This window comes from Lemur catta, chromosome 7 (assembly GCF_020740605.2).
Source record: "Lemur catta isolate mLemCat1 chromosome 7, mLemCat1.pri, whole genome shotgun sequence".
Taxonomy (NCBI): Eukaryota; Metazoa; Chordata; class Mammalia; order Primates; family Lemuridae; genus Lemur; species Lemur catta.
Genome location: NC_059134.1, coordinates 41,780,369 through 41,798,272, shown reverse-complemented (window position 1 = coordinate 41,798,272; position 17,904 = coordinate 41,780,369). Strand labels below are relative to the sequence as shown.

At 37.1% G+C, this 17,904-nt stretch overlaps 1 protein-coding gene across 5 annotated transcripts in view; it reads left to right on the top strand.

Annotated features, from left to right (window-relative positions):
- CEP295 (centrosomal protein 295) overlaps positions 1–17,904 on the top strand; it is a 49,735-nt gene that overhangs the window by 19,147 nt on the left and 12,684 nt on the right. For 4 of the 5 annotated variants that reach the window (XM_045557121.1, XM_045557119.1, XM_045557122.1 and 1 more), the window contains 11 exons: positions 737–920; positions 1,134–1,301; positions 4,129–4,350; positions 6,975–7,067; positions 7,224–7,327; positions 9,598–9,735; positions 10,156–10,253; positions 10,529–14,042; positions 15,027–15,195; positions 15,330–15,473; positions 17,442–17,594. In XM_045557121.1, coding sequence (XP_045413077.1) covers positions 737–920; positions 1,134–1,301; positions 4,129–4,350; positions 6,975–7,067; positions 7,224–7,327; positions 9,598–9,735; positions 10,156–10,253; positions 10,529–14,042; positions 15,027–15,195; positions 15,330–15,473; positions 17,442–17,594 — 4,987 coding nt within the window. The remainder of the gene's footprint in view (positions 1–736; positions 921–1,133; positions 1,302–4,128; positions 4,351–6,974; positions 7,068–7,223; positions 7,328–9,597; positions 9,736–10,155; positions 10,254–10,528; positions 14,043–15,026; positions 15,196–15,329; positions 15,474–17,441; positions 17,595–17,904) is intronic. The other variant, XM_045557120.1, reaches the window with a different exon arrangement.

Genomic DNA, 17,904 nt, shown 5'->3' with positions numbered 1-17,904 from the left:
AAGTAATGTGTATATGTTATCATTTGTCAAACACTTTCTTATGTATGCTCTCTCCACTTTGTTGTAGAGTTGATGTCCCTTACATAAGAACAGTTGTTAAAAAACCATGCAATCTCACTGCTACTAGGATTTCCTTTGTCCTATCTGAAACTTTCTGCTGTGGACTGTATTGTGTCCCAACTTTCATATAAGCCACACTCTTCAAGCTTAAAGGGATACATTCAGATCCCCTTTTAATCATGGGGATTGATAAGAGTGTGAAGTAGCAAGAAATATCCTCTGTTAAGCCACAGTCACTCTGAGGCTTGGTGCTTATCTGAGACAAGTATAGGGAGAACTGAAACAAAGTACATTGTAGGATCTGTGGCAACTTATACAGAAAATAACTTCATGACTTTCCTCAGAAAGGAAAACTGTAACTGGCTGATAATTTTTGAAGTTTTATGGCCTAACAAGAACCACCCTTTCATAGTACTTACTAACATAATACTACCTGTTTGTTGGTCTCACTACAAGGCTAGAGTCGAGATTGTGTTCTTAGCACTTAACATGGTATCTGTCATTCAGCAAATATTTGTTGATTGAATACATTAATGTTTTTTGTGGCACAATAAATGGTAGAGGAGGGGGGACAAGCTTGGGCCCTGTTCCTCGTGATTTCTACCACTTTCCCCCACTATAATGTTACTGTCCAAAATTTGTGACTCAGCTATCATTAATTCTTTTTTTCTTGAAGAATCAAGAGAAAGTAATGAAGGAACTCAAACAGCTACAACAAGAGGACCTGGCACGTAGGAGGCAGACTGTAGCACAGATGCCACCACAAGTAGTTGAACTTCCATACAGACGCAGTGAAATGAAAGAAGACTGGCAGAGAGAGTTGGAATTTGCCTTTGAAGATATGTACAATGCAGACAGGAGTAAGATATTTTCAATAGACTTTCAATAGTGCTTTTAAATGTTTTGGTGGGAAAATATGTTCATAATGATAAAGCATTTTTTGAAATGAGTTCTCAGTTTGAACAGGCCCTAATATTTTAGACTTGGAAACTATGATGGCCTTTAAAATTTTGTGATCAAATTCTTTTTAATCATTTTGGAATGAAAACATGTCTCTATATTTCTTTATTAAGAGGTGAAAGGAAACCTGATTTTGCACCTTGAACCAGAGCCTTTGCCCACTGTGACTGATCCGATCCAAGATGAAGAGCTAAACCTTTCAGTGGAACAAGAAAATTTAGATGAAGCTGAAAACCTTCCAGTGACGGAAGCTGAAATAATATGTTCTAGTGAAACAGATGGTAAAAACTCCTTCTGAGATGAATATCACAATATTTCACAGAAAAAAATGCTAATCATTCTCCAATAGTTAGTAAAATCTGGTGTAATTTAAGTGCAAACAGTGACTAACACTAATGGGAGTGGTGGCAAGAGAAAACAGCATTCTCATTATTTCCATCATTAACGATCTTTTTCATATACATAAGAGGAAAGTTATTTTATTCATATGTACATATAATCTGAAGATCTTTAGGTTATTTAAGTTATATGCTCAACTCTGAATTTATTTGAAAGGTCAACAAAGACTTTCATCAAATCACTGGAGATCCTGCTGTGTTCAATTATTGCTGGCACTTCATGTTTAATGATGAATAGCACAAATTTTGATCTCCTAAACTTCATCTCTATCTCCAGCATTCTGAACTTTTTCACTTGGCTGTCCCATAAGTACGTAGAACTCAGCGTTTAACAGATTTATCATCTTCTCTTTCCTGCTGAAACCCTCTCTTCCTATCTTCCTTATCTTAGTGAATGGTATCACCATCTGCAGTTACCTAAGCCAGACCAATGTGAGTTATCTTTAATACTTCCCTCCCTTTTACCTGTAGATCTCCTTAAAAACCAAATCCTCTTCATAAAATGGCCTCTTTTTCCCCTGCATATCTACTGGTATTGGCTTTGTTTAAAACCACTCAGACTTTCTTATCATCTTCACCCTATGCTGTGGATGTACCCCCTTTGAGGTTCCAACTTTATGTAGGTCTCCTATTAGACTCCTCAGGTGGGTGCTCTGGGCTTAATCCTTATCTCCTATGCCCACACTACTATCCAAACAGAAGTGTGAGGTTACTGTGTTTTGACTTTGGCATAAACTTGGCAGAAAGATGATTTCAGGACTCAATTGCCTTCCTTCCAGGGTTCTCACTTAAATTTCATTTCTGCACTATGCAAAATCTTTTATTTTCATGCCAAATCAGCAATGTCTTTAAAAAGATATTTCCACTATTTCATCCAACTTTTTCTATTATTTTCATTGGGAGTATCATTCACACCTCTAGTCTATCAGAATTGGAAGCTAAAGGGACAATTACTCTTAGCACCTGCTGGTCCCATTTGGGTTTATTGGCTTGGTGTTGCCAGGTCTTCTAATTTTTCAGAAAAAAGCTAGGCATCCCATTGTTTTTTAAATCCTCATTTTAAAATATTGACAACTAATTTATTTCTTAAAAATGAGTGAGTAAGGCCAGGTGCAGTGGCCCACACCTGTAATCAATCCTAGCACTTTGGGGGGCCTAGGTGAGAGCATCACTTGAAGTCGGGAGTTTGAGACTAGCCTGAGCAAGAACAAGACTGTCTCTACAAAAAATAGAAAAATCAGCCAGGCGTGGTGCACACCTGTAGTCCCAGCTACTTGGGAGGCTGAGGCAGGAGGATTGCTTGAGCCCAGGAGTGTGAAGTTGCAGTGAGCTGTGATAGTGCATTGCACTCTATCCCGGGCAACAGAGTGAGACCCTGTCTCCAGAAAAAAAAAGAACGGGTGGACTGATGGTGAGTGAAAGAAGCTAGGCGGGAAAGAATACCTAAGGAAATGATTGTATGATTATGTGAAGTTAAGAAAAAAAAAAAATGGGCAAAACTAATCTGTCTTGAGATTAGAGTGGTGGTTATCTTTAGGGGTATATTGACTGGAAGGGGGCATGAAGGAAGCTTTTAGGTGCTGGGAATGTTCTACATAATGATCTGGATGGTATTACATAGACGTATGTAAAATTCATTGAGCTGTACACTTAGGTTTTGTGTACCTTATTGTTTGTAGTTATAACTCAGGTTTTGTGTACCTTATTGTTTGTAGTTATAACTCAATTCGAATTTTTTTTTAATTTAGGTTAGATAAAACTATAGTCTGCCAGTTTTCAACTTGTTAAAGATATTCTTAAATTTCATTCGTTAATTAAACCAGAGCACTATGTACTTGCATCATTTTTGTCCTCTTAGAGAACTATTAGTATTGTACTAAGTTTTGGCATTGAGCCATCAGCCCATATGGGAAAATATTTGAAGAAATAAATAACCTTGTTGGTTGTTTTTCTTTCTTTCTTTTTTTTTTTTTTTAACTGAAGGAATCTCTTTATGAAGATAGGTGGGAGAAATTTTTCCCAGATAATACCAGGAATAATTTGGGAGCAATTAATTTGCTTTTATAGTTATATTAATAACTAGTAATGTTTTCCTCTGTAGTTTACTAAGAACTATACAGCCATATTTGGGACCTTTCTCTAGCATAGAGTATGGAATCTCATAGCACATATTTTGAATACTAACCTTACCCACAAATTAATTAGAAGGTATGTAATTCTGGCATCATTTAATAAGCAGAATAAACACCTTTCTCGTAAGTTTTTAAACTTGAAATTTATGTTACATGCATAATTTTGGAAAATAGTTTAATTTTGGCACCTTTGCTATTTAAAAAATTATTCCTGGTTATAAAATAGTGATTGGAGTCAAATAACATTGTTCTATGTACTATTAAATTGTAAATATATATATATTTTTTATTTCAGCTTATCATCATGGGGGTACAAAAGTTCAGGCCACATACACTGCCCATATCCCGCCCATCCCCCCTAGTCAGAACTTCAAGCGTGTCCATTCCCCAGACAGTGCACATTGCACTCATCATGTAGTTATGCCCCCATCCCCTCCTCCCACCCTAAATTGTAAATATTGAGGAAAATAAAATTGTGCTTTTAACTAGTGGTTATAGTGGTAAGTGAATATGAACTTAGAACAATTTGCCTGATATATAATAGGTGCTGAATAAGTTTTTTCTTTTTTTTCTTTTAGTTCCCTTGGCAATGAAGACCCAACAGATCCCTTCAAAAATTCTTTTCAAAAAATTACTAAATAAGATCCGAAGCCAAAAATCTCTCTGGACAATTAAATCCATGTCTGAGGATGAAAATGAAATGGTTATGGCTGCTAGTGAAATTGAGAGTAAAGCACCAACAGTTGAGTCAGGAACAATTGACAGCGAAGAGAGAACATTATCCACTGGACAGGAACAAGGTGGTTGGTTCTAAGAATCTCATTTTATATAAATCCTTTTTAAGTTGTCCAAAATATGCTCATTCCTGAAAAATCAAAGAATAGAGCTCAAAAGGAAGAAAACAATCCTGCTACTTAAAGGCAACAAGTGTTAAAACCCGTAGTGAATCTCCTTCCAGACCACTTTCAATATAGTATTATTCATGTACATATGAATTTTAAATATATATATATTCCAGTATAGTCAGTGAATCAAAATTAACCAGTTCCTTATTATTGGAACATTTAGGCTGTTTCTGATTTTTCTTGGTATTTCCTGTGCTGCAGTGGGCATCCTTGTAGTGAAGTCTTGAGGTAATTATATGATGATTCTGTCCCCCACTCACCCTATAAAACTTCCTTAGGCCCCTTGGGCACCCCTTATCTAGGGATACCATGGTGAATGAGAAAAGGCCTCAGTCTGGTTCCCTTCTTTCATATCCTACATCCAAACCCTCAGCAAATCCAGTTGGTTCTACCCTCAAAACATATCCAAAGTCCAACCATTTCTTACTGCCTACATCTTAGTTTAAGCCATGTTTGTTTTCTAGTGTGGATTCTTGTAGTAAACTACTATCGTCAGCTTTTGCGCTTACCTCTGCTATAGTCTGTTCACAGAGCAGTCCTCTTAAAACACAAGTCAGCTCATGTAATTTCTCTGGGTGAAACCACCTGATAACTACAAATTTTACTCAGTAAAAACCAAAGTGTATATAGTGGCTTCAAAGTCTGATATGATCTGCACATATACACCCCCCCACCACTACTCCTACCTTCACTATCTCTCTGACTTCATTTTCTACCATACTTTCTCCTCAACCATTGCACGGTAGATGCTAGCTTCCTCACTTTTCCTCAAACAGGCAAACATGTGACTTGTGGTCTTTGCAATTGCTTATCTTTTGGGCTAAAATTCTTTTCTTGGATATTTCCATGGCTTGGCTCCCTTCATGTATTTGCTCAACTGTCACTTTCTCAGTAAGGCCTTTTCTGACTACTCTGTAAAATGGCAAGCTGCTATCCCCTCCCCAACCCCGCCTCCACCTCCACACCCTTCATTCTCTATTCCCTTTACCTTGCTTTTTCTCCATAGCTCGTATCAACATCTGATGGGCAATCAATTTATATTCTTGCTTATTGTCTTAACACCTGCCCCGCTCAACCCACTCAGGGGAGTAGGAGCTTTAATTTGTACATTCCTATATAACCAGAGCCTAGACTAGTGCCTTGTACAAAAAAGGTGCTCAGTTAACATTTGTTGAATTAACTGAACAGCTTAAAGCAAGAGAGGTAAGTTTGGAAGTCAGACATACGTGATACTTAAAGTCATGGGCATGGAAGGAAGAATTCTCAGGTGAAGGAATTTGGTGAAAAGTGGGCTTTATAAGACCATATAAAGGATTCCAGCAGATAGCTAGAGAAGGGGCAAAGGCAGTAACAGGAGTGGCCAGAGAAGTAAAATATGGTGTTGGAATCCAAAAAAGCGAGACTTTCATAATCAGTTCATAACCAAGTTCTTTTGAAAGAGGCCTTGTATGAGTAAGCTTTCTCCATTCTCATCTTGCTTCATTCTCCCCCTTGCCTGACTATACCCCAAGTGCATTGATCATCTTTATAGTTCCTTGAATGAACCAATGTTTGTTTTTTGTTTTTGTTTTTTGTTTTTGTTTTTTTATCCTCATGGCCTTTCATACCTACTGATCTGTCTGGAGAGGTCTTCTATACATCCTCACATTCTTTCCCTGGTTGACTCTTCCTTATCTTTTAGTATCTGCTTAAATGTCATTTCCTCAGAAAAATCTCATCTGACCCACTAATCTCTTATTATCTTTATTATACTCTATAGTATAACCCTTTATATTTCTTATACAGTATTTGTCATAGTTTCTAATTTTGTAATTTTTTCTGGGATAATTAGATGGTTCTGTCCCCCACTCATCCTGTAAAACCTCCTTGTGGCCTTTGCTGATTCATCATGGTGTCCCTAGATAAGGCGCACTTACCTAGCACATAAGTAGGTGCCAAATAAGTGAGTGAATAAGTGAATGGATGCTCCATGCAGAGTGTCTGGCTACCTTGATATGATCAGAGTAGGCCACCTTAACTTCCTTCTCTGCTCTGGTTCCACAGATAATAAAAGTCTTCTTATTTAAATATATCATAGATATATTGACATTTCTTTAGCTTCTGTTTTTTAACTCTGATACCTTGCTAGTTTCTTTTATTCTTTTTTTTAACAGTCCAATTTAACCCTTGTAACTTTTATGCTTTTCAATTGTGTTTGAAACCCTGTCCACATCTTTTTATTTTATTTTTTAATTTTTAAAAATTCTTTTCTTCCACTCTCTTAAGAATTTTTTTTTTTTTGGCATATCTTTTTAATCAGTTCTTCACTTTTTTCTTTTTTACAATTTTAGTCTTCCTTCTGTCTTGAGTTTAATGAGTAATAATATATCTGGTCATCAGAAAGACAACTGGATCTTAACTGAGACATTCAGATGGACCAAGATTGAATTGTTAATTTAAATGCCAGAGTTTTGTTATTTTTCTCTGATTTCAGCTTGACAATAATATCTTCATAATAACAATGATATTATCTGTTACAGTTGTTGAAAGTGATGCTCTGACAATTGAGTCTGGACCTCTTACTAGTGAAGATAAAGCACTTTCATGCGGTACAAACTCTGGAAAGAAACAAGGTATTTCTTTTCATCACATCCTCAAATTAAATGTGCTTGACTCTTTATATCTTTTTTCCTAATAAAATTATATGTAATAAATGAAGAAAGGACATTATAGTGGTGTCAAAAATTCTCAATTATTGAAACTAATTTTTGTTTGGGGGATTCTCTTAGAAATAAATGAGACTCCACCTATCACAGCTGTTGCTCAGAGTGCGGTTCTACTTCATCCTCAAGAAGAAGCAGCCATAATTAGAATGTCAGCAAGGCAGAAACAGGTAATTTGAAATTTTATTTTTAAAAGTTTATTTTTATAGTTCCCCCAGGTACTATAATTTTGTTTGACCAATGAAATTTGTCTTAGTGTCTGGCTACTTCTGATATCATGTTTTCTACTTTGTCTTACACAAACATTCAGCTGATAAAATTCATTTTGTCTTTGCTCATACTGCTTATTTGACCCTTGCTGCATCTGCTTTGTGTTTTATACTTTTGTATATATTTTCCCTGCAAAATTTATATTTTTTAAAAGCAGAGGCTGTCTCCTTAAAAATTCAATTTATCCTACATAGTTTCTGACTCAATGCCTTGTGCATAGTAAATGCACAACAAATATATGTTGAATTAATGGGTCCTTGTCATATTAGACACTCAGATGAACTTTGTCACCCCAAAAGTTTTTTTAAGCCAAATTACCTTGAAGGAGGCTAATTATTACTAAGCCAGTCAGTTTATAGTCATAGTAGTTTTTTCAAAAATACAGTTGGAAAATGAGAATTATGTGAGCCAGTATTTCTTCTCAGATAAATGTTTTCTAATAAATAATCTGAAACAGTATTATTCAATAGGACTTTCTGTAATGACAGAAACATCCCATGTATCTGTCCAGTATGGTAGCTGGCGGCCACGTGGGCTGTTGAATACTTGAAATGTGGCTAATATAACTGAGGAACTGAATTTAAATTTTAGTTAATTTGAAGTTTAAATAGTCACATGTAGCTAGTGACTACTGTATTGATAGTGCAGTTCAAGAGGTGCTACAGAACTGCAAACAGTCTAAATTCAGTGGTTCCTGTAAGTGAGAAAAAGTAAAGAAGATGAAGACAGGAACTCAGCTGAAGCCACTGTTGCCTGATTAGGAATAAATAGGTAAAGAATCAGATAGAGACATTTTTTATTTTGGAAAAAAGATCATTCTTCATTATCTCTAGTACAAGTGCTCCTCTTTATAAAACTTCGCATGCATTCCTTTTTCTACTTATTCAGTGAATACTTATCTGTGTATCAGGGACTATACAGTAGTCCCCTCTAGCCCACAGGGGCTATGTTCCAAGACTCCCACTGGATGCCTGAAACTGCAGATACTACCAAACTATATATATGGTATGCACGAATTTACAATTTCATGGATAGGAGATTCATTAACCATAGATCTTAGCAAGCTCAGCCTATCTTTTCTTTCCTTATTAAGTCAAAAACTTTTACCTTTTCCTTTAAAGGAATCACTTTACAACTTCTCTTTGGCATATCTCAATTACCAGCATCACGTCTCTTGCACTTTGGGGCTATTATGAAGTAAAATAAGGGTTACTTGAACACAAGCTCTGTTACACTATCTTGATGGTCTCATAACCTGGACGGCTATTTGGCGACTAACAGACACGTAGAGTTTAGAGTGTGAATACGCTGGACAAAGGGATGATTCATGTCCCAGGTGGGACACAGCAGGACAGCACAAGATTTCATTATGCTATTTAGAACAGTGTGCAATTTAAAACTTAGGAATTGTTTATTTCTGGAATTTTCCTTTAAACATTTTCGAGCCACTTGACCGCAAGTAACTAAAACTGCTAAAAGCTAAACTGCGGATAAAGGGGGACTGAAGGTACTGAATTTGGCAGGCTAGTCTTTATCCTCATGAAACTCATAGTCACTCACACATATGTTCATGTTACTTGGAGTGTATGTGTATTTGAACGATACTAAGAGCTTATGTGTCATCCCTCTGCCATTTTCTTCTTTTCATTTCATGCCTGACAGAAAAGACACAGAATGTTGTTCATTTTACTATTATTTGGCTTCTACATAACTATACCTCTTAATGGATATGCCTAAGAAATCAAAGTATTTTGGGAAGCCTCACTATTTAATTTCTTCAGTCATTTTTTATACTGGGAACAATGTAAAATTAAAGGTGTGAACATAGAATTTGGCTACACATCATTTGCTGCTTCTCTGGAGGTGGTTCTTCAGTGGTAATCTATGATTTCTATGTTGTGCTCTATAACAGAAATAGTTAATGTGTTTATTCTTTCTTTTCTTCTTCTCTTTTTACTTCTCTCCTTTTTTCTTTTTTCCCCTTTTTTCTATCTTTCCCTCTCATCCTCTCTCTGTCAGTGGCAATAACTGAGATAAAGCATCACCATTTACCTCTTGGATAATTGGGTACTCTTGGTTATGAGACCTATTTCTTTTTAATGTAATGCACATTAACTTTTCTTTTGTATGCATTTGTTGTTAATAGATCAATAGTATTTTTGTTACCTAGATAATGGAAATAGAAGAGCAGAAGCAAAAGCAGTTGGAATTACTTGAACAAATTGAACAACAGAAATTAAGATTAGAAACTGACTGCTTCAGGGCTCAGCTGGAAGAAGGAAAAAGGAAAAAAACTCAACAGACTGGGGTAGGATACAGGAAATTTCATCCCTACATAAATCATTGGGGAGGGGGGCAAGAAAAGATGAGCAATCAGAGCTTCTAGAAAAATAAATGTCTTTCACATTTTTATCTGATCATTTTTTTCTTTTAATAATGTATGTATATCTACATAAGTTTGTACCAGCGCTATGGCTTTTCTCTTTTATTTTCTATAGAGTGCCAATATATATGACCCTGGTTTGCATGTAACGCATACGTTGAGCATTTGGATTTGGCATTAAAGGAGAATGGTAGATTACTTCATTTCTTACTAATGAAAGTGCCAATCTTTTTATAAAAACAAAACTATGTAGAAGTTTACAATTATAGAACTTTAGTTCTTATAAAATACTTTAGTGCTTGTTTCTGAATTTGCCTTTTAATTAGTAGCTTTGTCTTTTATTAGGTTGGCGCTGCTCCAGCATCACGCACTGTAATTTGTGATGAAGATAGTCATAGGCAGATGATTCGTAACTATCAACATCAGCTTTTACAACAAAACAGGTATTAGCTATTAGCTAGGGTATAATTTATATGTGATAGTGTGTGGCTACATTTTTAGGATTTCTTATTTGATTTATATGAGGATCTGACTGGGATTCCCTTAGAACTATGGCACGTAGAACTATGCCCTTCTCAAAGGCAAGTGTGTTGTTTCTTTTCCACCATGAGTGGAAAATCCTAGAGTGCTGTTGTTACTTTAATGTATAAACATTTGAGTATGTGGGGCATTTTTTTTTTTCATTAAAAAAGAAATAATATGTGTTTGTTTTTGGTAGGTTACACAGGCAGTCTATTGAAACAGCCAGGAAGCGATTACTTGAATATCAAACAATATTAAGAGAAAGGTACCCATCCATGCCAGCTCCATCATTGATAGCTGATTCTACTGCATCAGTACCACCACAGAAATCGGAAACACTCACTGCTGTATCAGAGCATTGTGATCAAGGTCAGAGACCCAAACTGAGTTCTAACAAATATCAACCCATACAACTAACACAGATCTCCAAATTAGAGCAAGATCATTTTCAAGTACCAAGACAAAATCACATTCTACAAAGACCAGTGGAAACAACAGAAACATTTAGCACTTCAGGTGTTGTAGCTAAGCAACCTTTAGAATCACAAGAACATCTGGGGCAATTCTCACAGACTGAAACACAGCAGAGAGACTATAAATTGGTCCCTAAAGATTCTCATACACTTTCAAGGGCTTTGTCAGATGACAGGCCACCAATATCACAGGATGCTACAAAAATATCTGAAACATTAAGGGCAACAGCTTTTCAAACTTTACATTCCCAGCAAGTATTCTCAGGGAATAGTGAAAGTATATCTTCTAAGCTAACTGAACCATCTTCATTCCTACCACTGGTACCTCAGCATTCTTTTAGTTCTCTGCCTGGTAAAGTTGAATCTGGAAAAATCCAGGAACCCTTTTCAACCACAAGCAAAAGTGCAGTTTCCATAAGCCATTCTGTGGTCAGCCAAATGCACGAGAGGCCTTTGCCATCCTCAGAGAATATCACAGCCCAACAAGGTAATTTGAAGGCTCTGCAAAAACAGTTAGACCTACAGAAGGAAGTTCTTCAGGAAAGACGGGAAGCGCAGGAACAATTGCTTTTCAGCAAACAGAAAGAATTAGAACAGCAAATTGGCCTCTCTATATTCCTTCCATTGGTAGCTCCAGATTCCTCTACTTTAGGGCCTTCTGCCAAAGCTGAACTGGGAAGAATCCAGGGATCTTATCCAACCGAGACTGATACTGTAGTTTCATCAGACCATCCTGTAGTCCCACAAATTCAGGATAGGCTTTTGAGTTTTTCACAGCCTATCTTATCGCAGCAAAATAATTTAAAATTTCTCCAAGAGCAGTTGGATATTCAGAGGGATAGCCTGCAGGCGAGGCGGGAAGCCCAGGAAGTATTATGTGTACATAAACAGAGTGAATTGGATGAAAGAGAATGTTGGGAACAGGCTGAGCCCTCTTCTCTCCCATTTGAGGTTGTTCAGCGTACATTTACTTCATTACCTCCTGCTGATACAAAATATGGAAAAATCCAGGAGCAGTATCCATCTAAGAGTGAGAAAGGACTTCTCTTAAGACAATCTGAAATCTCAAAATCTCAGGATAGGTCTTCAGGTTTCCTACAGCAGTTCCTACCTCGACATGATAGTTTGAAGTTGCTCCAAGAACAGCTGACTACACAGAGGGATACTCTTCAGGCTAGGCCTGGAGCTCAGCCTGAATTACTTTTACATAGACAAAGGGATTTGGGGGACAATAAGTCTGGCCAGATGAATTCTTTCTCACCAATGGTTGTTCAACATTCAGTTGCTTCACAAGCTTTTGCTAAGGCTGAGCCGAGTAGAATTCAGAAACATTACTTTTTGGAGAAGGAGAATATAATTCCCTCTAGTCATTTGATAACCTCAACATTTCAGGATAAGTCTTTTATTTTCCCACACCATATTGTGCCACAGCAAGAAAATTTGACAACATTCCAAGAACAGTCACACATACAGAGGATGATAGTTGGTGCTCAAGAAGAAATTCAGGGATTTGTATACAAACAAAGTGAATCGGAAAAAATAATTTCTTCTGAACAGACTGGAACCTCTTCATCCCTATCCCAGGTAGCTGAATCTGAGAGATTCCAGGAATGTATGTCAATGGAGTATGACAGTACAGTTCCCTTAAGCCATTCGAAGATCCCAAGATTTCAGGAAAGACTTTTGAGATTCTCACAACACAGACTGCCTCTACAAGGTAATTTGGAGGAACACCAAGCATGGCTAGACCCTGACAAAGAAGCCCTTCATTTCAGCCGGAAAACCCAAGAAAATACATCTTCTGAACAAATTGTCTCATCTTCATTCATACCTCAGTTAGTGCAGCATTCTTTTACTTCATTACATTCAGCTGAGTCTGGTACAACCCAGGAAGCCCTTTCAACGGAGAATGATAGTAAAATTTCTTCAAGACATTTTCAGATCCCACAATTGCAGGATAGGCTTTTGAGAATATCACAGCTTATCCAACCTCAACAAGATAATTTAAAGGCACTTCAAGAACGGTTAGCTACACAGAGGGAAGCCATCGTTCAGGCTAGACAGGAAGCTCAGGAAGAACTGCTTTTACAGAAACAGAGTGAGTGGAGGGGAAGAGTATCTCCTCAGCCGGTTGGTACCTCTTCCTTACCCCTGGTGGTGCAGCCTTCACTTGCTTCCTTACCTCTTACTGAATCTGAAAACATGCAAGAACCTTGTCCAACAAACAGTGATAATACAGTCTCTTCGAGTCTTTCTGAGATACCAAGATTGCCTGATAGGCTATTGGGTTTATCACCTCCTATTTTACCTCAACAAGATAATTTGATTGCATCTGAAGAACACTTGCATGCACAAACAAATTCCCTTCCTTCTATTGAGAAAACCCAGAAAGAATTGGTTTTGCTAAAACCATGTAATTTTGAGGAAAAGGTCTCTTCTGAGCATTTTATCCAACCTTGCCATGGTGATTTGCAGGCACTTCAGCAACAGTTAGATATACAAAGAAAAGCCATTCGATCTAGACAAGAAGTCCAAGAAGAAATGCTTTCGGAAAGGTTAAGTAAATTGGAGAAAAGGGTATCATCTGAGCAGACTGGCTCCCCTTCATTTTTGTCCCAGGTAGCAGTGCCTATTGCTGACTCGGAAGGAACCCAGAAGTCTTTCCCAACCAAACGTAACAATACTATTCCCTCAACTCATCCTGAGATCCCAAGATCACAAGATAGGCTTTTGAGTTTATCACAGCCTATTCTGCCTGAGCAAGATAATTTGACAGGGCAATTGGACTTAGAAAGGGAAGTGGTATATTCTTCTGAGAAACCCCAGGACGAACTGCTTTTAAACAAACAAAGTAAATTGAACAAAAGTGAATATGCTGAGCATGCTGTCCCCTCTTTGTTTCTACCCAAGGAAATAGAGCATTCATTTATTCCGCTACCATTTGCTGAAGCTAAATCTAAAAGCATTTGTGAATTGTATTCATCCCAGAATGAGCGTGCAGCTCCCTCAGCTGATTCTGTCATCCCGAGAATTCAAGATAGACTTTTGAGTTTTTCACAGCCTATCTTAGCTCAGCAAGATAACTTGGGACTTCAGAAGCAGTTGGAGCTACAAAAAGAAGTTCTGCATTATAGCCAGAAAGCCCAAGAAGAATTGCTTGTTCAGAGACAAACAGCATTGCAGCAGCAGATACAGAAACACCAAGAGACTTTGAAAGATCTCTTTAAAGACAGTCAGGTATATTTTAAACTTGAATATCTAAAAATTAAATAATTTAGTTTAACCTTAGGCTTATAAGTTTTTAGTTACTGATAATAAGGAGTTTGACCTTAAGTGTACTTTGATTTTCTACCCTAAACAATATAGAAATTAAAAATTAATCTACCTCACATGGTGTTTATGATGTTAGTAGTTATTTGAAGCCCAACTAATTTCAAATATAAACACCACAAAAAAATGTATTAATACATTCTCATTTGGAGTTTCATTATAATGGGTTTTAAACTTACCATAAGATTAAAATTGTAAAAATGACTGGTTAGCATACTTTTTCCTATGCAGTAGCAGACCTTGCTCTCTTTGTGGATAGCACTTTTTTGACATTTATATATAAATCAAAATCAGTGCCCACTTTTTCCTTAAGTGACATTATTATCTGTTGTAAAATTGGCATAATCTTGGGCTGATGGAGAGCTGGATCTGCCGCTTGTTTCTGAATTGTTGAGAAGACTCTGGCACAGTCATTCATAGTCAGACATTCATAGTTTCTCTACATGAGAGACAAGAGTGTGTTCTACATTTTGAATGTATCTATTATTTTAAAAGGCCACTTAAATTTATCATTTAGTCTAAATAGAATTCTACAAATCCTTTGATGTTCAGAAGTTTGAGTTGAGTTCTAGGGATTTAATGGTTATTTGGAGGAAAAGTAATGGCAAAAGAAAGTCAGATGCAGGTACTCAAGTATAATCTCTTCTGGAAAGGTGCAGTGGAGGCTGCTTTTAGGTCCAGGGCTGTGCATGGTTGTATTTTTCAATTAGAGTATCATCCTTTCAGTATTAGAAGCATATCTCATTTTTTAACTGTGGATAAAATTGTAAAGTATGATTGATGGAACTTTTTATTTGGTTGAGGTTCTAATTTAAGAAGGGAGATATAAATCTGATGAGTTCTTCACATGATCCTTCAACTTGTGTTACCTTCATCTCTCCACTTCTTCAGCCCACAGTTGAAAGTGATTTAAAAACCCAGAAGATGGGACAGCTCAGAGAGTGTCTTCCTCATATCCAAGACCTATCAAGAGATGATCGGGAAAACATTAGTCATGCAGATAGGAGCAACTCTGAGGATAATGAGCTGGTTTCAGAAGATATTAGTGCTAAGCAAAGTGGTAAGATAATCATATTTTATTGTAATTCTGCTGAGTGTTCTTTGTTTTCATGCCCTGCAGTTCTCTGGTTGGTAAAAAGTTTATAGTATGTTAATAGATTTTTATTGTACCTAATGTTGTCATTGACTTGATAGGTGAGCATCTGGACAAAGAACTGGGTAGAAGATCCTCAAAGCCACCTGTAGCAAAAGTTAAATGTGGTTTGGACTTAAACCAACATGAACTTAGTGCTATACAAGAAGTAGAATCACCAGCAAGTGGCAGAACCTCTATACTCGGTAAACAGATAGTTTAAAAAAATAAAATTTTTTAGTGTTTGCAAGTTCTCTACATTTTTTTCAGGATGCTAAATCTTTTTTTTGTTAAAGAAACTTAGGCTTGACTACTTGTGAAAGGGAGAAAATAGTTTACATAACCAGTATTTAAAATTTGAACCTAGGCTGGGCGTGGTGGCTCATGCCTGTAATCCTAGCACTCTGGGAGGCTGAGGTGGGTGGATAGTTTGAGCTCAGGAGTTCCAGACCAGCCTGAGCGAGAGCAAGACCCCGTCTCTACTAAAAATAGAAAGAAATTACATGGACAACTAAAAATATATATAGAAAAAAATTAGCCGGGCATGGTGGCACATGCCTGTAGTCCCAGCTACTTGGGAGGCTGAGGCAGGAGGATTGCTTGAGCCCAGGAATTTGAGGTTGCTGTGAGCTAGGCTGACACCACGGCACGCTAGCCTGGGCAACAGAGTGAGACTCTGTCTCAAAAAAAGAAAAAAAATTGGAACTTAAAGAAAATGTGGCATTACGTAACTATGTGTTAATAGCTTCTTTGTCTTCTTTGTCTTGTATATCGGGGAGCCAATTTATTATAGATAAAAATTCTTCAATATCCCGTCTTCTGGAGTTGCTCTGTCTACTTCCTTTCATGTCTGCCTTCTAAAGCTGTTTCCTTAGGAGGTAACTTGGGCTTTTTTTTTCTCTCTCTCTTTTCCTTTGCTACTTTTCTACTTTAGTACCTTCACTGCTCTTTTCTTGTATCTTTTATAGCAGTGGTCCCCAGCCTTTTTGGCACCAGAGACCAGTTTCACGGAAGATGATTTTTCCACGGATCGGGGAGAGGAGAATGGTTTTGGGATGATTCAAGTGCATTTACATTTATTGTGCACTTTATCTCTGTTGTTATTACATTGTAATATGTAATGAAATAATTATACAACTCACCACAATGCAGAATCTAATGCTGCTGCTGACCTGACAGGAGGCAGAGCTCAGACGGTGGTGTAAGCAATGGGGAGCGGCTGTAAATACAGATGAAGCTTCACTTGCCCCACACTCATCTCCTCCTGTGCAGCCTGGTTCCTAATAGGCCATGGACCTGTACCGGTCTGCAGCCTGGGGGTTGGGGACTGCAGTTTTATAGGGTTATTATGCTTAAATCCTGGCTTTAAGGACAATTAGAACAGGTATATTTCTTCATTGTTCTCTATACATCCAGTTATCTAAAAAAAATTCCTCCCTGTAATTCTTAGTAAACAGTTCTGTTTGAATTTCTAATTAATTTCAGGAGACTGGGAGGATCCAACTGTTCCAAGTACATAGTTTTAAACATTCTGCCTGTTTTCAGTTACCTGGCACACATCTTCCTTCTGTATTAATAGTACCTGGTGCCTTTAATTCCCATGTGTTTCGGTGGTTCTGTACAGTAAGTTAGCCTGCTGCTTTTGGGTGTCTTACACTCCTTTGATTAGTTGTTTTTGTTTTTGTATCAAAGTATAACATTCAGAGAGGTACACAAATTGTGTTTGTTTCAGTGGTTTATCACTGTAATAACCATACCCATGTAAACAGTTCCCAAGTCAAGAACTGGAACATTAAAGAACCCCATAAACTCCTCCCCTGCACCCTGTTAATTATTGTTCCCTCTCCTCTAAGCCCCATCTTGATTTTTTACACCAGAGATTAGTTGTGGCTATTTTCAAACTTTAAAGTATATATATTATGAATGCATATTATACCTTATATTAAGTAATACTATTAATGGTTAGTAAATTTTCCAGGCATTTTTCTTGTGACTAGTCAATACTGAAGCATAATCTGGCATGGGGAGGTAAGGGTATCATTAAAAACTTAGTAAAACTGAATTAAGATTTTAGATTTCTGCCTACAACCTAAATTACCATTTTAGTTCTACCTAGCTCTAGAAACTTAAGTGGAAATTTAGTGAGTCGTTTTTTTTTTTTTTTCCCTTCCCAGGTAAATTAGATTTTTATCAAGACAGAGACCCCATGAGAGTCTCAATAAGCCGAGAACAAAGTTTCCTTGGGAGCCCACTGGCCCATGATCCATTTGGTTCTCTTCAACCAAATGCCCAGGAGAATGTCCGTGGTGATGACTATAATGAACCAGGTAAGAGATAAATTGAAAGTGGAATTACTTGGAATTACTGTGTACAAGAATATGTAGACAAAAGATACTTATTGTAGCGTTATTTGTAATAGTGAAAAATGGTAAATAACCTCAGTGACTGTTGGTAATGGAATCATCATGGCACACCCATACTGTGTTTTTCTGTGCAATTGTTAAATAAGGGGGAAAAATTTGTGTTCACACATAGAAAAGTATCTGGAATGATAATTACCAAAGTGTTGGTACAAGTGTACCTTTTTTGGAGACTGGGTTTCACTTTCTGTATTATATGTTCACATATTATAGTTTT